This window comes from Choloepus didactylus, chromosome 19 (assembly GCF_015220235.1).
Source record: "Choloepus didactylus isolate mChoDid1 chromosome 19, mChoDid1.pri, whole genome shotgun sequence".
NCBI classification, from domain to species: domain Eukaryota; kingdom Metazoa; phylum Chordata; class Mammalia; order Pilosa; family Megalonychidae; genus Choloepus; species Choloepus didactylus.
Window position 1 is genome coordinate 28,767,690 of NC_051325.1, and position 13,999 is coordinate 28,781,688.

Consider the following 13,999-nt stretch of genomic DNA (forward strand, 5'->3'; position numbering starts at 1 on the left):
ATTTTCCCCTAGAGAAGAGGGTGGAGTTTGAAAGAGCCTAGCATTGAGAAGCAGTCTGAGAGAAGGGAAATGGAGAGTGGAAAAGAAGAATAAAAGAGTATTTTGAATCAAGAGGCAGCAAAAAGCAAGCTGGTTTGTCATCTGTTGGGATATCTGCAAACCAACATGCAAACAAAACATTTTATTTAACAAATATAATTGTTTGTGCATCAGTGTTTGCCAGCATGTGTGGGGCAGGCATGGGGAACATGGCCGAGTTCACATTCCCAGGGGTGCAGGGTGAGATTTAAACCCCACACTGCATCACTACATTTGTTTAATGTAATTAAGTCATGAGGGCAAAGTCCACAGTGCTGTGGGAGCATAGGAAAGGGAGACCCTCCCCAGCCGTGGTTGCGAAGTGGAGGGAAGGTATGAAGGAGGGGTCGGGAAAGCCCCTCTGAGGAGGGGCCTGGCAGGCAGAAGGAGCAGCATGTGAGATGGTCCTGGGAGCGCATCTCTAAGACGACTTGCTAAACCCTCCATTTGCTACAACCCTTAGGGATTCAAAGTACCACCTCTATCATATACTAAATCTCCATGTATATATATTTTCATGGATTTATAGACTGAACGCTATTCCTTTGACATGTCTATTTCTGTTTTATTACTGCTTTAACTACTATGGAGTTTAAAAATATTTCCATATTTAACAAAGTTAGTCCCTTCTCTTTACTTTTTTTCTCATCAGAAATTTTCTGGCTATTCTGGCATGTTTTGCTTTTTAAAAAGGATTTACACTATGGCTGCAGGGTAAAGAGAGGCAAAGGTAGATGTGGGTTGACCTGATGGAAATTTATGCAGAATTCCAGAAGAGAGAGGATGGAAGATTACAGGACAGAATGGATCACCTACCCGGCTGTATTCCAAATCCCATTCATTTTTGAGTATACCACTTTTATAACTTTTGACATACCTATAGATGACCTTTATTACTTATTTAAGATTTTTCATTAATTTAATTCACTTTAAAATTTTAAATACCTCTATTAGGCTTATCCTATGTCAGATTTGTGAAAGCACGAATTAGATGTAGGAGCTATATTTTTCTAACATATTACATTGATGGCAATTAAAATAAAAATTTTATCCATATAGCACCTAAAATTATTTTGTGTTCTACTAGCAGTTTGAGAAACATTGGTTTGAGCAAACCATTCTCGTCAATTCTCCAGATGAAAAACTCCACTTAGAAGGGAGGCTCCTGGGCAGGCTGGTAATGTCTGTTTCTTGATCTGGGGGCTGGTTGCACAGGTGGGTGCAGTCTGTGAAAATCATCGAGGTGTCCACTTACATGATATATGCACTCTTCAGTGTGATTATTATATTCCTATAAAAAGTTTTTAAAGTAAACTCAAAAAATTTTAAAATACTACTGTATTGCTTTATATTAACTGCCTACTTAACATAATTATATTATGTTACTTGGCAATAAGCCATATTATAAATACTCTTACATAGATCATGCAAAGAACTAGACTAATGAAACGAATAATAGAAACACAAATTTAAAGTACTTGCAGCATTCCCCCTCTTTAGAGTTCTGATGTTCCTGCAAGCAAATCCATCCTCCCAGAGACCCCCATGGATCTGGAAAGGTCCACAGATAATACCATAGAAGATGTTGGTGAACTTATCTGGAGGGTAGAATTAGACAATAATGCCAAAGGCCAAAGTCTCATATCCTTATCTCACAGTCTTTATTAAAGGTTTGCAGAGGTAAATGGAAAATGCCACCCTAACCTCAGGAAGATCAAATTAAGGAGTGAGATTGCAGGGAACCAAATGTCTTGTACTGCCTTGTCACAAACACTTACTTGGATACGAGTAAACACACACCACACTCTTTTCCACCCTGAGGTGATTGTGGCTGGTAGACTTCTAAATTCTGTTTCCAGAGTCTCCCTCTTGCTGAGCACCCTCAGCATGAATATTAATGAAGGTTACACAAGTCTTGCATTAACTGCCATCAATATAATATGTTAGAAAAAATAGAACTCCTACATCTAATTCGTGCTTTCACAAATCTTACATAGGATAAGCCTAATAGAGGTATTTAAAATTTAAAAGTGAATTGAATTACTGACTAAGATGTGACGGGAAATAGAAACTACTGCTTATATGTACAAAATAATCCAGTTTCCTTCCATTGGTAGCCATGGAAACCAATCTCAACTATTTCAGTGACAGACTAACAACTAATAATGAAATTCTTCAAGGGCGTCTATTAATTTGCTTCACACTGAGAAAGAACAAAAGTAGCTGCCTTCAAATTTAACCTGTAGATTTTCAGTTATAAGTTCCATCGGTTTCATGATTGTTTGGGGGCCAGTTTGAATGGAAGAAGCCCATAGAGAAAGATGCAGACAATTGCTTGTCAGGAGGAAAATCTGAGTCTTGTTTTCTCAAAGGCCTATTCATTTCCTATTTCCTACCATTTAAATCTCTTCCAGTGGTGCCTCTGAACTTAAATTTGGAACACTTGTTTCTTAACTCGGATCTTCCCAGAACTGGAAGATTTAAGTAGTAATCCCTGACCTTTAAAAAGGTTTCTCTCTGTGTCCAAGAGTCCCCAAGAGACCTACCGGAGGGGGTGCGTTCATTTTTAATGTACACTTTTAGGCTGATCCATTTGCATAATCAGCTTTCTGGAAAGCTTTTGGGGTCTTATGCCAATTAAATTCCACCTAAAGTTTCTCAAAATCTAATAACACAGTGTTAGCAGATTCTTTTTTTTGTTCCCCAAAGAAGGGATATAACCTTTTCTGAAGAAGTATGGGGGGTAGGGATTAGTATGAAGCTTCTAATTACAATTCCAGGGAGCTTGGTGCCAGGTGATGTAATTCTACCAACTGAGGCTCCAGCGGGTTCAGGACACGACCGCAGAGCAGCCCGTCTGTACGCCCAGGCCTCTGCTGGCTATTTAAAGCAGAGCTCAGGCCTGCCCGCAGCGCGGGGGTGGCAAGGGGCACCTGCTCTGGGCAAGCGTTTGCAGATGGAGCTCAGGGTGTCAGAAGCCAGGACAGGACTGGGGGAGGGGCTGACCATTCCAAGGGTGGCACAGGGTGCTGGCAGCAGGCAAAAGCCCTGAGGAAAAAAAACCGCTTAGGCAAGTCGCTCCTCTTTCTCTTCCACAACACACTGACAAAGCTGCCCCACGTCAGCCCTGCACATCCTAACTACGTTTTACACACACCGTGGGGGGTGGCGCACCTTTGTTTTCTTCTCACCTCATCTGGTGGAGATGAAAAGAGAATTTTGTTGTTGTTGTTTAATAGTGAATTTTAGCTGTTATTTAAGGTGGTCCAAATGTTCCCTCCACACCCAGTTAATATGCTAAAACAGGAAATTCTGGCTTTGGAGAGGAGGCAAGGGTATGACTAAGATGTGATGTACTTCTCGGAACTGTATTTAGATCTTGATATTATTTGGGGACATATGTTCTCAGTCACATGGCCCCAGTTTTTACAACTTGGTTTAATCCTTCTTACCTGACTCAGCATAAGGGTGCACCTTTCAAAACATTCATCTGCCAGAGGCCTGTTCACTTAGGTCAGGTCTCCCAGAAGCAGACACTGAGTCAAGGATTCAGGTACAAGAGATTTACTGAGGAGGCGCTCCCAGGAGACACCACTAAGGGGGGAGGGGGCAAGGAAACAGAAGACGCTGAGCCAGGATGCGGCTGCAGGGGAAGCTCCAGCCTCGGCCTGCATCGGAAGGGAGCTCTGGAATAAATTGTTCCTCTGAGCACGGCCTTCTTTGAGGGCAGGAAGCTGGGCGTTCGGACCCCCAAACTAGCCAGCCACTGGCCTCAGGTTAAGGGAAGTAGGGGTGGGAGGTGGGCAGACTCTGCTCCAGGGCCAATCACAGGTGTCGGCCTTCAGCTGGGGAGCACACAGAAACTGGGTGGTAGTGGTGGTGGGGTGTCAAAGAGACCTCAGGGGATCTGGGTGGCACCAACAGGGTGGGCCCCAGCGTTACACCTCCAATCTTGCCTGCTCTCTCCCCAGCTACGGGTTTTGCATCACATTCTGCTGCAAGAGGAAATGAATAATATCTTTTGAAAGTCCTGGGGTCGGCTTTTCGTTATGGGGAGATGCACTCCCTTCCCCGGGCGGGTAGAAGCTGCTGTTCCTGGAACGCGTCTGCAGGACTGAGCAGCCATCCCGGTTGAGGATGACCCGGGCCAGCTGGAAACTGCGGAGGGCATATGTTTGGCTCCCCTCGCCCTTCAGCTCAGTGATTTTCTGAGACAGGGACTGGCAGACAGATGCAGAGAGAGGATTTCCGGATGCCAGCTGTGGATGGCCAAACACTTCATAGAATCTATCCAAGGATTTCCGAAGTCCATTATCTTCCTCCTTGGTCTCCAGTTGGCCTTTCATGGAAGGGTCAAGCCAGAAGTTCCCAGAGGTCCAGGAATCATTTTGTTCCATATTTGGGTTACTGGTATCTGAAGGACAAAACACATTCTGAGACTCAATCACACAATAAAAATATGAGAAAGCAAGCCAAGAACAGATCTTGTGTCTTTTCAGTTCATTACTATTCCTGGGTAAGCTGGGAGGGGCCTCACCCCACTAAGGGGCTGACCTTCAGAGACTTGAGACCCAACCTGGAGACAGGAGGAGAGAGAGAATCTACAGTGATGAGAGAAGCTATCATAGTCACGCCAGCAACAAAAGGGACCATGCTTTTTGAAGAATCCAGTAGCAGGAATAGTGATTCCACTACACTGGCATCCAGGAAGTATAAGCTACATCCCAGGACCTTCAAACATAAAAATACAAAAAGGAAAGAATTTCCTTAATGCTGCTATGCCTAGGGCTTCTGCCTAGTTCTTCTACTTGAGTTTATCCCCAATCTCATTGCTGGTCTGAGCCCTGATGGGTGGAAGGTGAAGGAGGTACAGGCTGGTCTCTCCCTGATTCTGATGTCAGAGGAGCAGCAGGAGAGGAGTTCCTGGCCTCTTGACTTGGGACGCCCAACACACTTTCCAATAACAGGTCATTAGGTTATACAATGTAGAAGAAGATGTGGGTGGACAGAGTGGGAAGTTGGGAGTTGTTACAGCAGAGTGATTTTGAGAATAGTCTCCAAAGTCAAACAGACCCAAGTTCAAATCCATGCTCTGCCAAGTTCGAGCTGTGTGACATTAAGTTACTTATTGTCTCTGAGGCACAATGGGGAAGCTAACAGTTATCATCTCATAGAGTTGTTGTGAGAATTAAATAAGATAATATATGCAAATCACTTAGCACATCTTGAAGAAATGGCTCATTTCAGGGTTGGCGATGGAAAGGTTCAAGACAAGCTTGGAAGAACTATTGTTCTAGAAAGTAAGGAAGTACTCAAAGAACAATGGGATCATGGCAAGAGAGCGCTGAGTCCAGCTTCAAAGGAATCCTGTCAGCTAAATTTGGAACAACTGGAGCACAGAACACATAATAAGAGTCACAGATTAAAGTCCATTGATTAAAATAGAAAATGCTGAATCCATAAAATAACTGAAAGTTTCACGAGGACCAGGATATTAAAATAATCTCAGAGTACCTCCCCATAAAATAACTTTACAGAGGGAAGCCTGGCAGACACCATCTTCATCAAGTAATCAAAGTGAGCAGCACCAGTAATGGGACAAATTGAAACCATGTGCCACCTCACTGAATCAACAGGAAGACAAAATGTCACTTCTCTGCTAGCCTGCCAGTGGTGAATTGCCTGAACCCAATTGTGAGGACGCATCAGACAAACCCAAATTAAGGGACATTCTACAAAATAATCGGCCTGTACTCTTCAGAAGTGTCAAGTTCATGAAAGCTAAGGAAATACTGAGCAACTGTACCAGACTGAAAGATACTTAAGACACAGGACAACAAAATATAACATGCAATTTTGAAATGGATTCTTTTGCTATAAAGGACATTATTGGGATAACTGGTGAAACCTGAATGGGGTCTGAGGATTAGATGGTGGAAAGGTCTCACTGTTAATTTCCTGATTTGGATGGTTTCATTGGGGTTATGTAGGAGAATGTCCTTGTTTGTAGGAAATTCAGGGGTAATGGGGCATTGCGTTGGCAACTTACTCTCATGGTTCATGAAAAAAGTTCTTTGAACTGTACTTGCAAGTTTTCTATCAGTTTGAGATTGTTTTAAAGAATGAAAACAAACATCTGGAGGGAAAAATTTTGAACAAACAAATATTAGAACAAACAAACAAAACTGTAACCCAGGGCTTGGAAAACAGCACTTGCCTAAGCAAGGGGAGTAGGGTGGATGGAGAAGGGAGATGGGACAGGGGTCCCACAACAGCAGGATAAAGAGTCCCTTCCCACCTTCTTCCCTCCAGATGATCTGGTCCAGGGGTAGCAAGGCAGGAAGATAGGAGCTAAGAAGGGTCAACAGGGGGGGTGGGGAGAGAGAAGGGAGATCTCCAGGAGTAACATTGAGAAGGCTTGAGCATTCCTGAAACTTCCCACCAGAGGTGGCCATTTTTACAGAACACTCCCAATACTCCTAATAGCATAACATGTACTTAGTCACTGGCCAGTATACTTTGATATGCAGGTTTTTTACTCTTCCATCTGAGTTTCATTTTTAGGCTTCATTTAATCTGAAATCATGAAAATTCAGTGTCCTTCAAAGAACCTAAAAAACTGGCCTATCTCTAATTTTCATGCAATGTGCAGCAGACTACACATATCTTCAAAGAAGCCACCTTGCAGAAAAGCAATGACAAGAAAGAAGGGTTGAGTCAGATATTACCTTGGTTCTTTCGAACATTGCCCCCAGTCCATTTTGGTCTTTGATTTTCTTTAAAAGTTCACTTTACTATCAACTACAAAGCCAGCCCTCTAAACACATGGCTGTCATGGCCTTTTGGATAAAGCTAATAGCTTCTCCTTTGCTGGTGCACCCACGTGCGGAGAGATTGATGGGTCTTTGAAAACTCAGTTCCTGCTCAGTTGCGCAAGTTCACAGCTATGTTCAAATCTCACCTGATTCTTCCTGTTGATGTAGCCCAGACCTGGAGGGTTCTCAACTGGGGTCAGTAATGCCCACTCTAGGGAGAGTGTGGGGATGTTTTTGTACCGGCAATTGGAGAGTGCTACTTGCATTTAGTGAGTGGGGTTAAGGATGCCAAACCTCCTATAATACACTGGACAGCCCTGTACAACAAAGAGCTGTCCTTCCTCATAATGCCAATAATGTCCCAAAGAGGAACGCTGGCTCAAGGGATGGACTTTAGAAGGAGCAGGAAGTGAATGCTGTATCTCATTGCATTATAATTTACCTATTTACCTTGAGCTCCCCAAGGCACCTTTGCCATTCCTCCCCACCTCCCTTCTGGCTACTACCTAGTTGTGTTATCCATTCTTTCCATTCTCAGACCTCCAGATGACATTCTCTTCTCAGGAAGGTCCCCGTTTCCAATGGTTCTGGCATCATCTAAATCAGGTGAGAATCCCGCTTTTCATTTCGATATGCTTTCCATCACAAATAGGATTTCTCTATAAATCTACCAGAAGCAAAGGAGGAGGACAGGGTTTGATATCATGGTGCCTTTGTGTGCTTTGTTTCAAGGCAAGCCATCTACCAGTCAGCCACTTGTTAATTTTCTTTGGCCCAAGAGAAAAGATATAACAGGTAGAAGTTCCCCCAAAATATTTTGACATCTTTAGGAGCTAGAGATGCTAATTTGAATTCAGTAATCGAAGACAACCAATTAGCATGGAGGGTTTGAGATCATCATTAACTGCATCCTGTAAGAGATGCCATTAGCCTTTGGATACCCAGATGTCTAATAGGGGAGTCTTCAGAGAACCTTTATCTTTGTGAACAGTTTTAGCCTTCAACTTTCATGCTTCCTCTAAACGGATCTGATACTTAGAATTCTGTCTCCTTCAGGCATTTGCATCAATAGCCGCCCACCCTGCTTTATTTCTCCAGAGGTTCTTTTACTAGCAACTGCTAATTAGGAGGCTCTTGTGGTCTTAAGGCTGTACTAAGTCCAAAGAAATCTCAAACAGTAAAAAATATGGAAAATTATCAGGATTTATGGAAAGATGTACATATATTACATATGGCTGATATGGTCTCCTATATGGCTTGGATGAGAAGCTGCCTCTTTCTTGGCACTACATGGCATACTCCTAAGTTCCCAGCCTTGCTGCCCTGGTTTCTCTGTTGGAGATACCCTGCTTTCTGTGTGGCTCTGGGAGAAAGTCATGAATGGGAGACCTGGTCACCAATGGCCACTTTTACCACACTTTTGAGACACTGACACATCTCCTTTGTGACAAGAGTCAGACTTCCAAGGCCTCACAGCACCCTGGACAGGTTGTCTCCATGGGAAACACCACCATTTTTAGTACATCAGGGACCATGGCCCACGGATCTGGGGCCTCACTCTGCTAGGCTGCATCTTCCAGCCCCAGGCCTCACTTTTTTTCCTTTCATATCCTCTTTTATTTCCCTCCCTCCTGCCTTCCACTCCAGTTTCTGTGGAAAAATGGAGCAAAAAGGATTATTGGATGAACAAGAGTAAGTCCTTCCTCCAGCTCCACAGACTGGAGCTAATGCCTCTGTCTGCATCACTGCCCTGAAAACTCGACTTATTTCCTGATCCTTCAACACATCAAGCAAGCTCCCTTTTCAGAACCTTTGCACTTGCACCTGAAAGTGAATGGACAATACTTCCTCCACATATCTACATGATTTGATCTCTCATTTCCTTCAGTTCTTTGCCTTCTCAGTGAGACCTTCTGAATCAGTCAAGATGGGGTAGGCTATGCTACATAACAAACATGCCCCAGATCTCAATGGAGTAAAACAACAAAGGTTTATTTCTCATGACATGTAGATTTGTGTCATCATAGTCACCATCCCAGTACCCAGAATGATGGAGTAGCCACTATCTGAACATGGCTTAGTGACTATGGCAGGGGGAAAAGATTACAGGTGAAGCAGGCAGTGACAGGTAAGGCTTCTGTCACATCTGCTCACATTTCACTGGCCAATGTTAAGACACAAGGCTAAGCCTGATTTCGAAAGGATGAGAATGAAAAATCCTCCTGTAATTACATTTACAATGTTGTGCCACTGAATTGTATAATTAAAAATGGATAAAATGGAAAATTTTAGGTTGTATATGTTACCAGAATTTTTAAAAAACAACAGAAAAACAACCAAAGAACTATAAAACAATAACAACAAACACAAGAATATAGGTGGAGAAGATGAAGAATATATGTTTCCTCTGTCCTTTATATAAAATATAGGTAATTTTTATTTTTGTCATGAGGTAACAGGGATTTAAGTCATGAGAATGTAGAAAATGCCTATGGAAGAGACAAGCTCCTTGGGCATACTGGAGGTGGGGAGTCTATCCAGGATATATGACAAAAATCAGAGATACAAAGGCTTTGCTGCATTATTATTTATAATAGTGAAAACTTGGAAACTAAATGTGTGATAATTAAGCAAATTTTGGCTGATGCAAATGATTTAAATCTTTATAGAATAATAAATTACATGAAGCGCAAAATATATAGTGAAAAAAACTAAAAATAAAATTTTATTCAATAACTTGCTTTTCTTTAATAGGGAAAATTGGTGAAGAATAATTCAATCTGCCAGACCTTCTCAGAGCACACTGTTTAAAACTGCATTTCCCTCATTCTTCTGGGCCCTGGCTGTCCCTAGCTCTCTTCTCTGCCTTATATTTCTGTATAAATCTAATACTATCTAATAATATATGTTTTATATAATTGTTACATTATTATCATCTAATTATAATATTTACTATGTAATATAACATAATTATATATTACTATGTTACATTATAATTTATTAGATATTTATATATATATGCATACACATATACTCACACATATGATTTGTTTTTTTATTGTCTATCTTTTCTTACACTATAAAGATAAGGATTTTTGTCTCTCTTGTTACCTGCTCCAGTGCCCAAAACACTGCCTAGCACATGGTAGACACCCTGTATATTTTTAAAATTTTGATGCTCTGTTCTATTTGACAAGTTTGTTTTATATAGCAAGACTTCCTTATTGTACATTTAATAAAGCCAGAGCTCCAAACACTCAGTACATTATAGAATGAACAACCAAGTGAATGAAATCAAAGCTAGCATCCCGCTTCTGAATGAGACATGTAAGCAAAAAAAGTACAAGCAGCCAAACCCCTAGCTATTCCCAACACATAGAGTGGTCAAAGATACTTGCTAAAGACTGACAAAGTTTGAGGACAATTTTTTAAAACTTCATAATAGCAGTGAAAAAAAAAAAAGGGAATTCCCCAGAATATAATGAAAGGTGATGTGAGCAACATATTATACATGCAGCTCTGTACTGTCCAGTGGGGTAGCCACTAGCCATATGTGGCTACTGAGCACTTGAAATGTGCTAGTCCAAGTTGAGATCTAAGTATAAAATCACACCAGATTTTAAAGACTCAGTATGAAAAAAATGTTTTAAACATCTCATTGTTTTAAAATATTGATTACCTATTGAAATGATAATGTGTTGAATGTATTATGTCAAATAAAATATATTTTATTTGATAAATATCTAATAATTTAGAATGTAACATATAATAATAAATAATAAATATTAATTCTTTTAACCTTTTAAATGTAGCTACTAGAAAGTTTTAAATTACCTATGTGGCTCGTATTATATTATTAATAGACAGCGCTGATCTAGACATTCTTTATAGTTGTAAGAAAGCTTTGTCTCCACAGGTGATGAATTTCCAAACCCAGGATCTTTTCTGAAGGTTTACGTTTCAGCTTGTGGAGATCAGATGACATTCTGAAGGCAGGATGAAGCTTTGCTGTCTCATGGTGTCCCTCACTGGTTCAAGAAGCACGAGATGTTCCACACCCAGTTAGTCAGTGCTTTACTACTGTCCTGCCTCTGCCAGCTGCCCCTGGAGACCACGTCTGCAGGGAAGCAAGGACCAGCCTTCTAAAGTGGGCTTGTTGTCTCTGTTCCTCAGACTCATGCAATACTTTCGGAACATCTACTATCCAAGGCTTGGGGTTTGGCCCAGGGAGAGATGGCCAAGGTCTAGGAGCAAAAGGAAAGATGATGCAGAGGAAGAAAACTGTACCAGGGGCAACGGGTGGAGACAAGAATGCCCCAGAACGTGGTGTGGGATGGTCAGGCAAGGACAGAGATTTCTTAAAAGAGAGGAAGGGCTGGGATGAGGCTCCAGAGGGCCTGGATGTCAGGCTGAGAAGCCAGATAATCACTTCTGGTAAACACCCAGCTTCAGCCATCCCTTACCGTAAAGATGTGCTAATTCTAGGGTGACCAGTAATGTCTAGGATGACTGGGACGTTTGCCCAGGAGAGTCCTGGTTTAGGCCTGTTATCTCAATTACTTAGTAACAGCATGCTCTTTCGCTCTCGAAAGTGCCCTGGATTATGTGATCTATCACATGCTCACCATAGCTAACACCTGGTGCTGGGGAGGAGGGCAGGGCCATCTTAATTAACAGGGAAACGTTCCCACTGCACATCCTTGCATCCAGCGGGACTGGGATTTGATGCTGAGAATCATTCAAGTCCTTGGGATAAATAGTAAGGTGGCTGCAGATTTTTGTTGCTGTTTTTTGCTGAATCTTTCACAGACTTGTTCTACCAAACTCTGAGAAAATCCTCCTTTCGTTTTCCCTGTTTTTCACAACTGGCATTTCTCCCACTCCCTTGCTGTTCAAGAAGCTTCCGATTACTTCCTGGCAAGTGAAGGGCCTTTATATGCTCTACCCCATCAGCAACTCACTTTCATTCCTCTTTCTGGTTTCACCTGGCTTTCCCCCTGGCATAATAAGACCAGCAGTGGAGTTCTAAGAAACCTTATTTTCTATCTTATTAATAACATAAAAGTAATGACAAAAGAAAAATCAAGACACTTAAGTTTCCTTTGGCCTGATGGTATCCCCCCATCCATGGCTTAACACAGTTCAGAATTTGCAACGGTTCCTTTGAAGGACAAACAACACATACTCACAAGGAGGTGGAGTGTAGATATCAATATATTTAATCAAAATTAACACTTCAAACAGATGGATGGTTTGGTCAGGTGCCTTTGAAACCACTGTCTCTCCCTCTGTGCTTGTTTACATCTGAAAATTAAAACTGGATGACTCACCCCAGAGAAGAGGTGGCATATGCCACCACCCTTCATCCTAATGATGAACAGATGCCATGGGCAGAGGACAGGGTCCTCTAAGAGGCAGCTGCGGAGGAATAAAATGAATGCTGGCAGAAAACAAAGATCCCTGCAATGGGGCCCAGGGCAATTTAATAAGTAGACAATGTCTACTGTCCTGGTTTGTAAGCTATCTCACTTTAACCTTGCATTTTATATTTCTCTTAGGAAATTAAAATGTCCTGAACACTAAAGAGAACTATAACAACCAAGTTCACACCACCCAAAATGGCAATTAACAATTAAAGAAATAAGGATTTCAGTTAAAGTTACCACTTCCTCAAAGATATTAATTTGGTATGTTTCTTTCCCATCCATTTTTATCCCTTTACATATATATGTATCCATAAGTTTTGCTTGCGGTGGTGATTTTAATTTTACTAGCAATATACAAGGCTTTACACCTTGCTTTTCTTACTCAATGTTACGATTTCTTACTTCTAGCCATTGTTATATATATTCTAGCATACAGAATATAAATAATTCTTTGCAAACGCTTTACTGCATTCTAACATGAAAACGTACTGCTTTATTTTTCATCCATTCTCTTGTCAATGGACATGAAGGTTGTATCTAAATTTCACCATCAAACAAGGCCCCATGTGAGCCTCCTGCTACATTCCTCCTTGTGCACATATGGAAGAGTTTCTCTGTAAAAAAGTCCACAAATGGAATTGCTGAGTTGAAGGGAATGTGTATTTTCAATTTTACCAGATCCTGCCAAAATGCTTTCAAAGTGGTTGCAGCAATTATACTCCCACTAGCAGAGTTTGCGTCTTCCCATTTCTCCACATCCTTGCCAAACCCTGATATTGTCACACATTTAAAACTGTATCTCCGTATTTTGTTTTGCAAGTCCCTGACGACTAGTACAAGTGAGCTGTTTTTTATATACTTACCGGCCATTTGGGTTTCCTATTGTGTGGACTGCCTATTCACATTCTTCACTATTTCTCTATTGGGCTTTTTGTTCCTTATCTCACTTCTTTTTAATAGCATACACAATGAATTACAAAGAAAAATATTTTTGTCTGAGTTTTTGATTAATCTCATGACTAGTTCATTCTAGTCTGTTAGACAGAAAGAGATCAAAGGGGGATGAAAGGAATGTAAGAGGGAAAAAAAGACTTCCTGAGTCACAAATTTTTTTATTTGTTTTTTTGGAGGGACTGGTTCTTTATTTCAAAAAGAAACTTGCCAATTTTCACTATCAAAGCAGTTGCATTATTGGTTTCTTTCTCCCGACTGGCCCCCAAAAGAGCCACACCAAAGGAAGGTACATTTCACGCACACCTAACAGACCTTCCAGAATTCTCACCACAAAGGGGGAGCTGGGTGGGAACAGGAATTGTAAAAGGCGAGCACACTGCCAGCCCAGATAGGGTGGCCAGTGCTCCCCAACCCCAAGAAGCAAACTTTCAAAATAATATAAAGGTTTTTAAAAGTTTTGTACGTGAGCTACTCAAGATTTCCCCAGCACTGGCTGATACAAAGCATGAGTTGGCACTTCTTAGAGACAGCAGCTTCAGACCCAGAAAACAGTGATGAGATGTTTCATACAGCTAAATCAGTGGCAAAAACATAATTTTCCTTTCTTTCCTTTTAAAAAAGGAAACAGGAGAGTAAATCAGTGGTCACCCCAACATAAGATGCACATGATCCATTCTGTAGCGGTTGGGAAGGGGATAGAGAAAGGACAAGACAAAGATTTGGTCT

At 41.4% G+C, this 13,999-nt stretch overlaps 1 protein-coding gene across 5 annotated transcripts in view; it reads right to left on the reverse strand.

The window, feature by feature from the left end:
- Positions 1–3,626: 3,626 nt before the first annotated feature.
- Positions 3,627–13,999, reverse strand: part of SHLD1 (shieldin complex subunit 1) — an 84,024-nt gene continuing 73,651 nt past the window's right edge. For 3 of the 5 annotated variants that reach the window (XM_037811411.1, XM_037811413.1, XM_037811412.1), the window contains one exon: positions 3,627–4,492. In XM_037811411.1, coding sequence (XP_037667339.1) covers positions 4,050–4,492 — 443 coding nt within the window. In that variant the 3' untranslated portion in view covers positions 3,627–4,049. The remainder of the gene's footprint in view (positions 4,493–13,999) is intronic. The other 2 variants (XM_037811417.1, XR_005213051.1) reach the window with 2 other exon arrangements.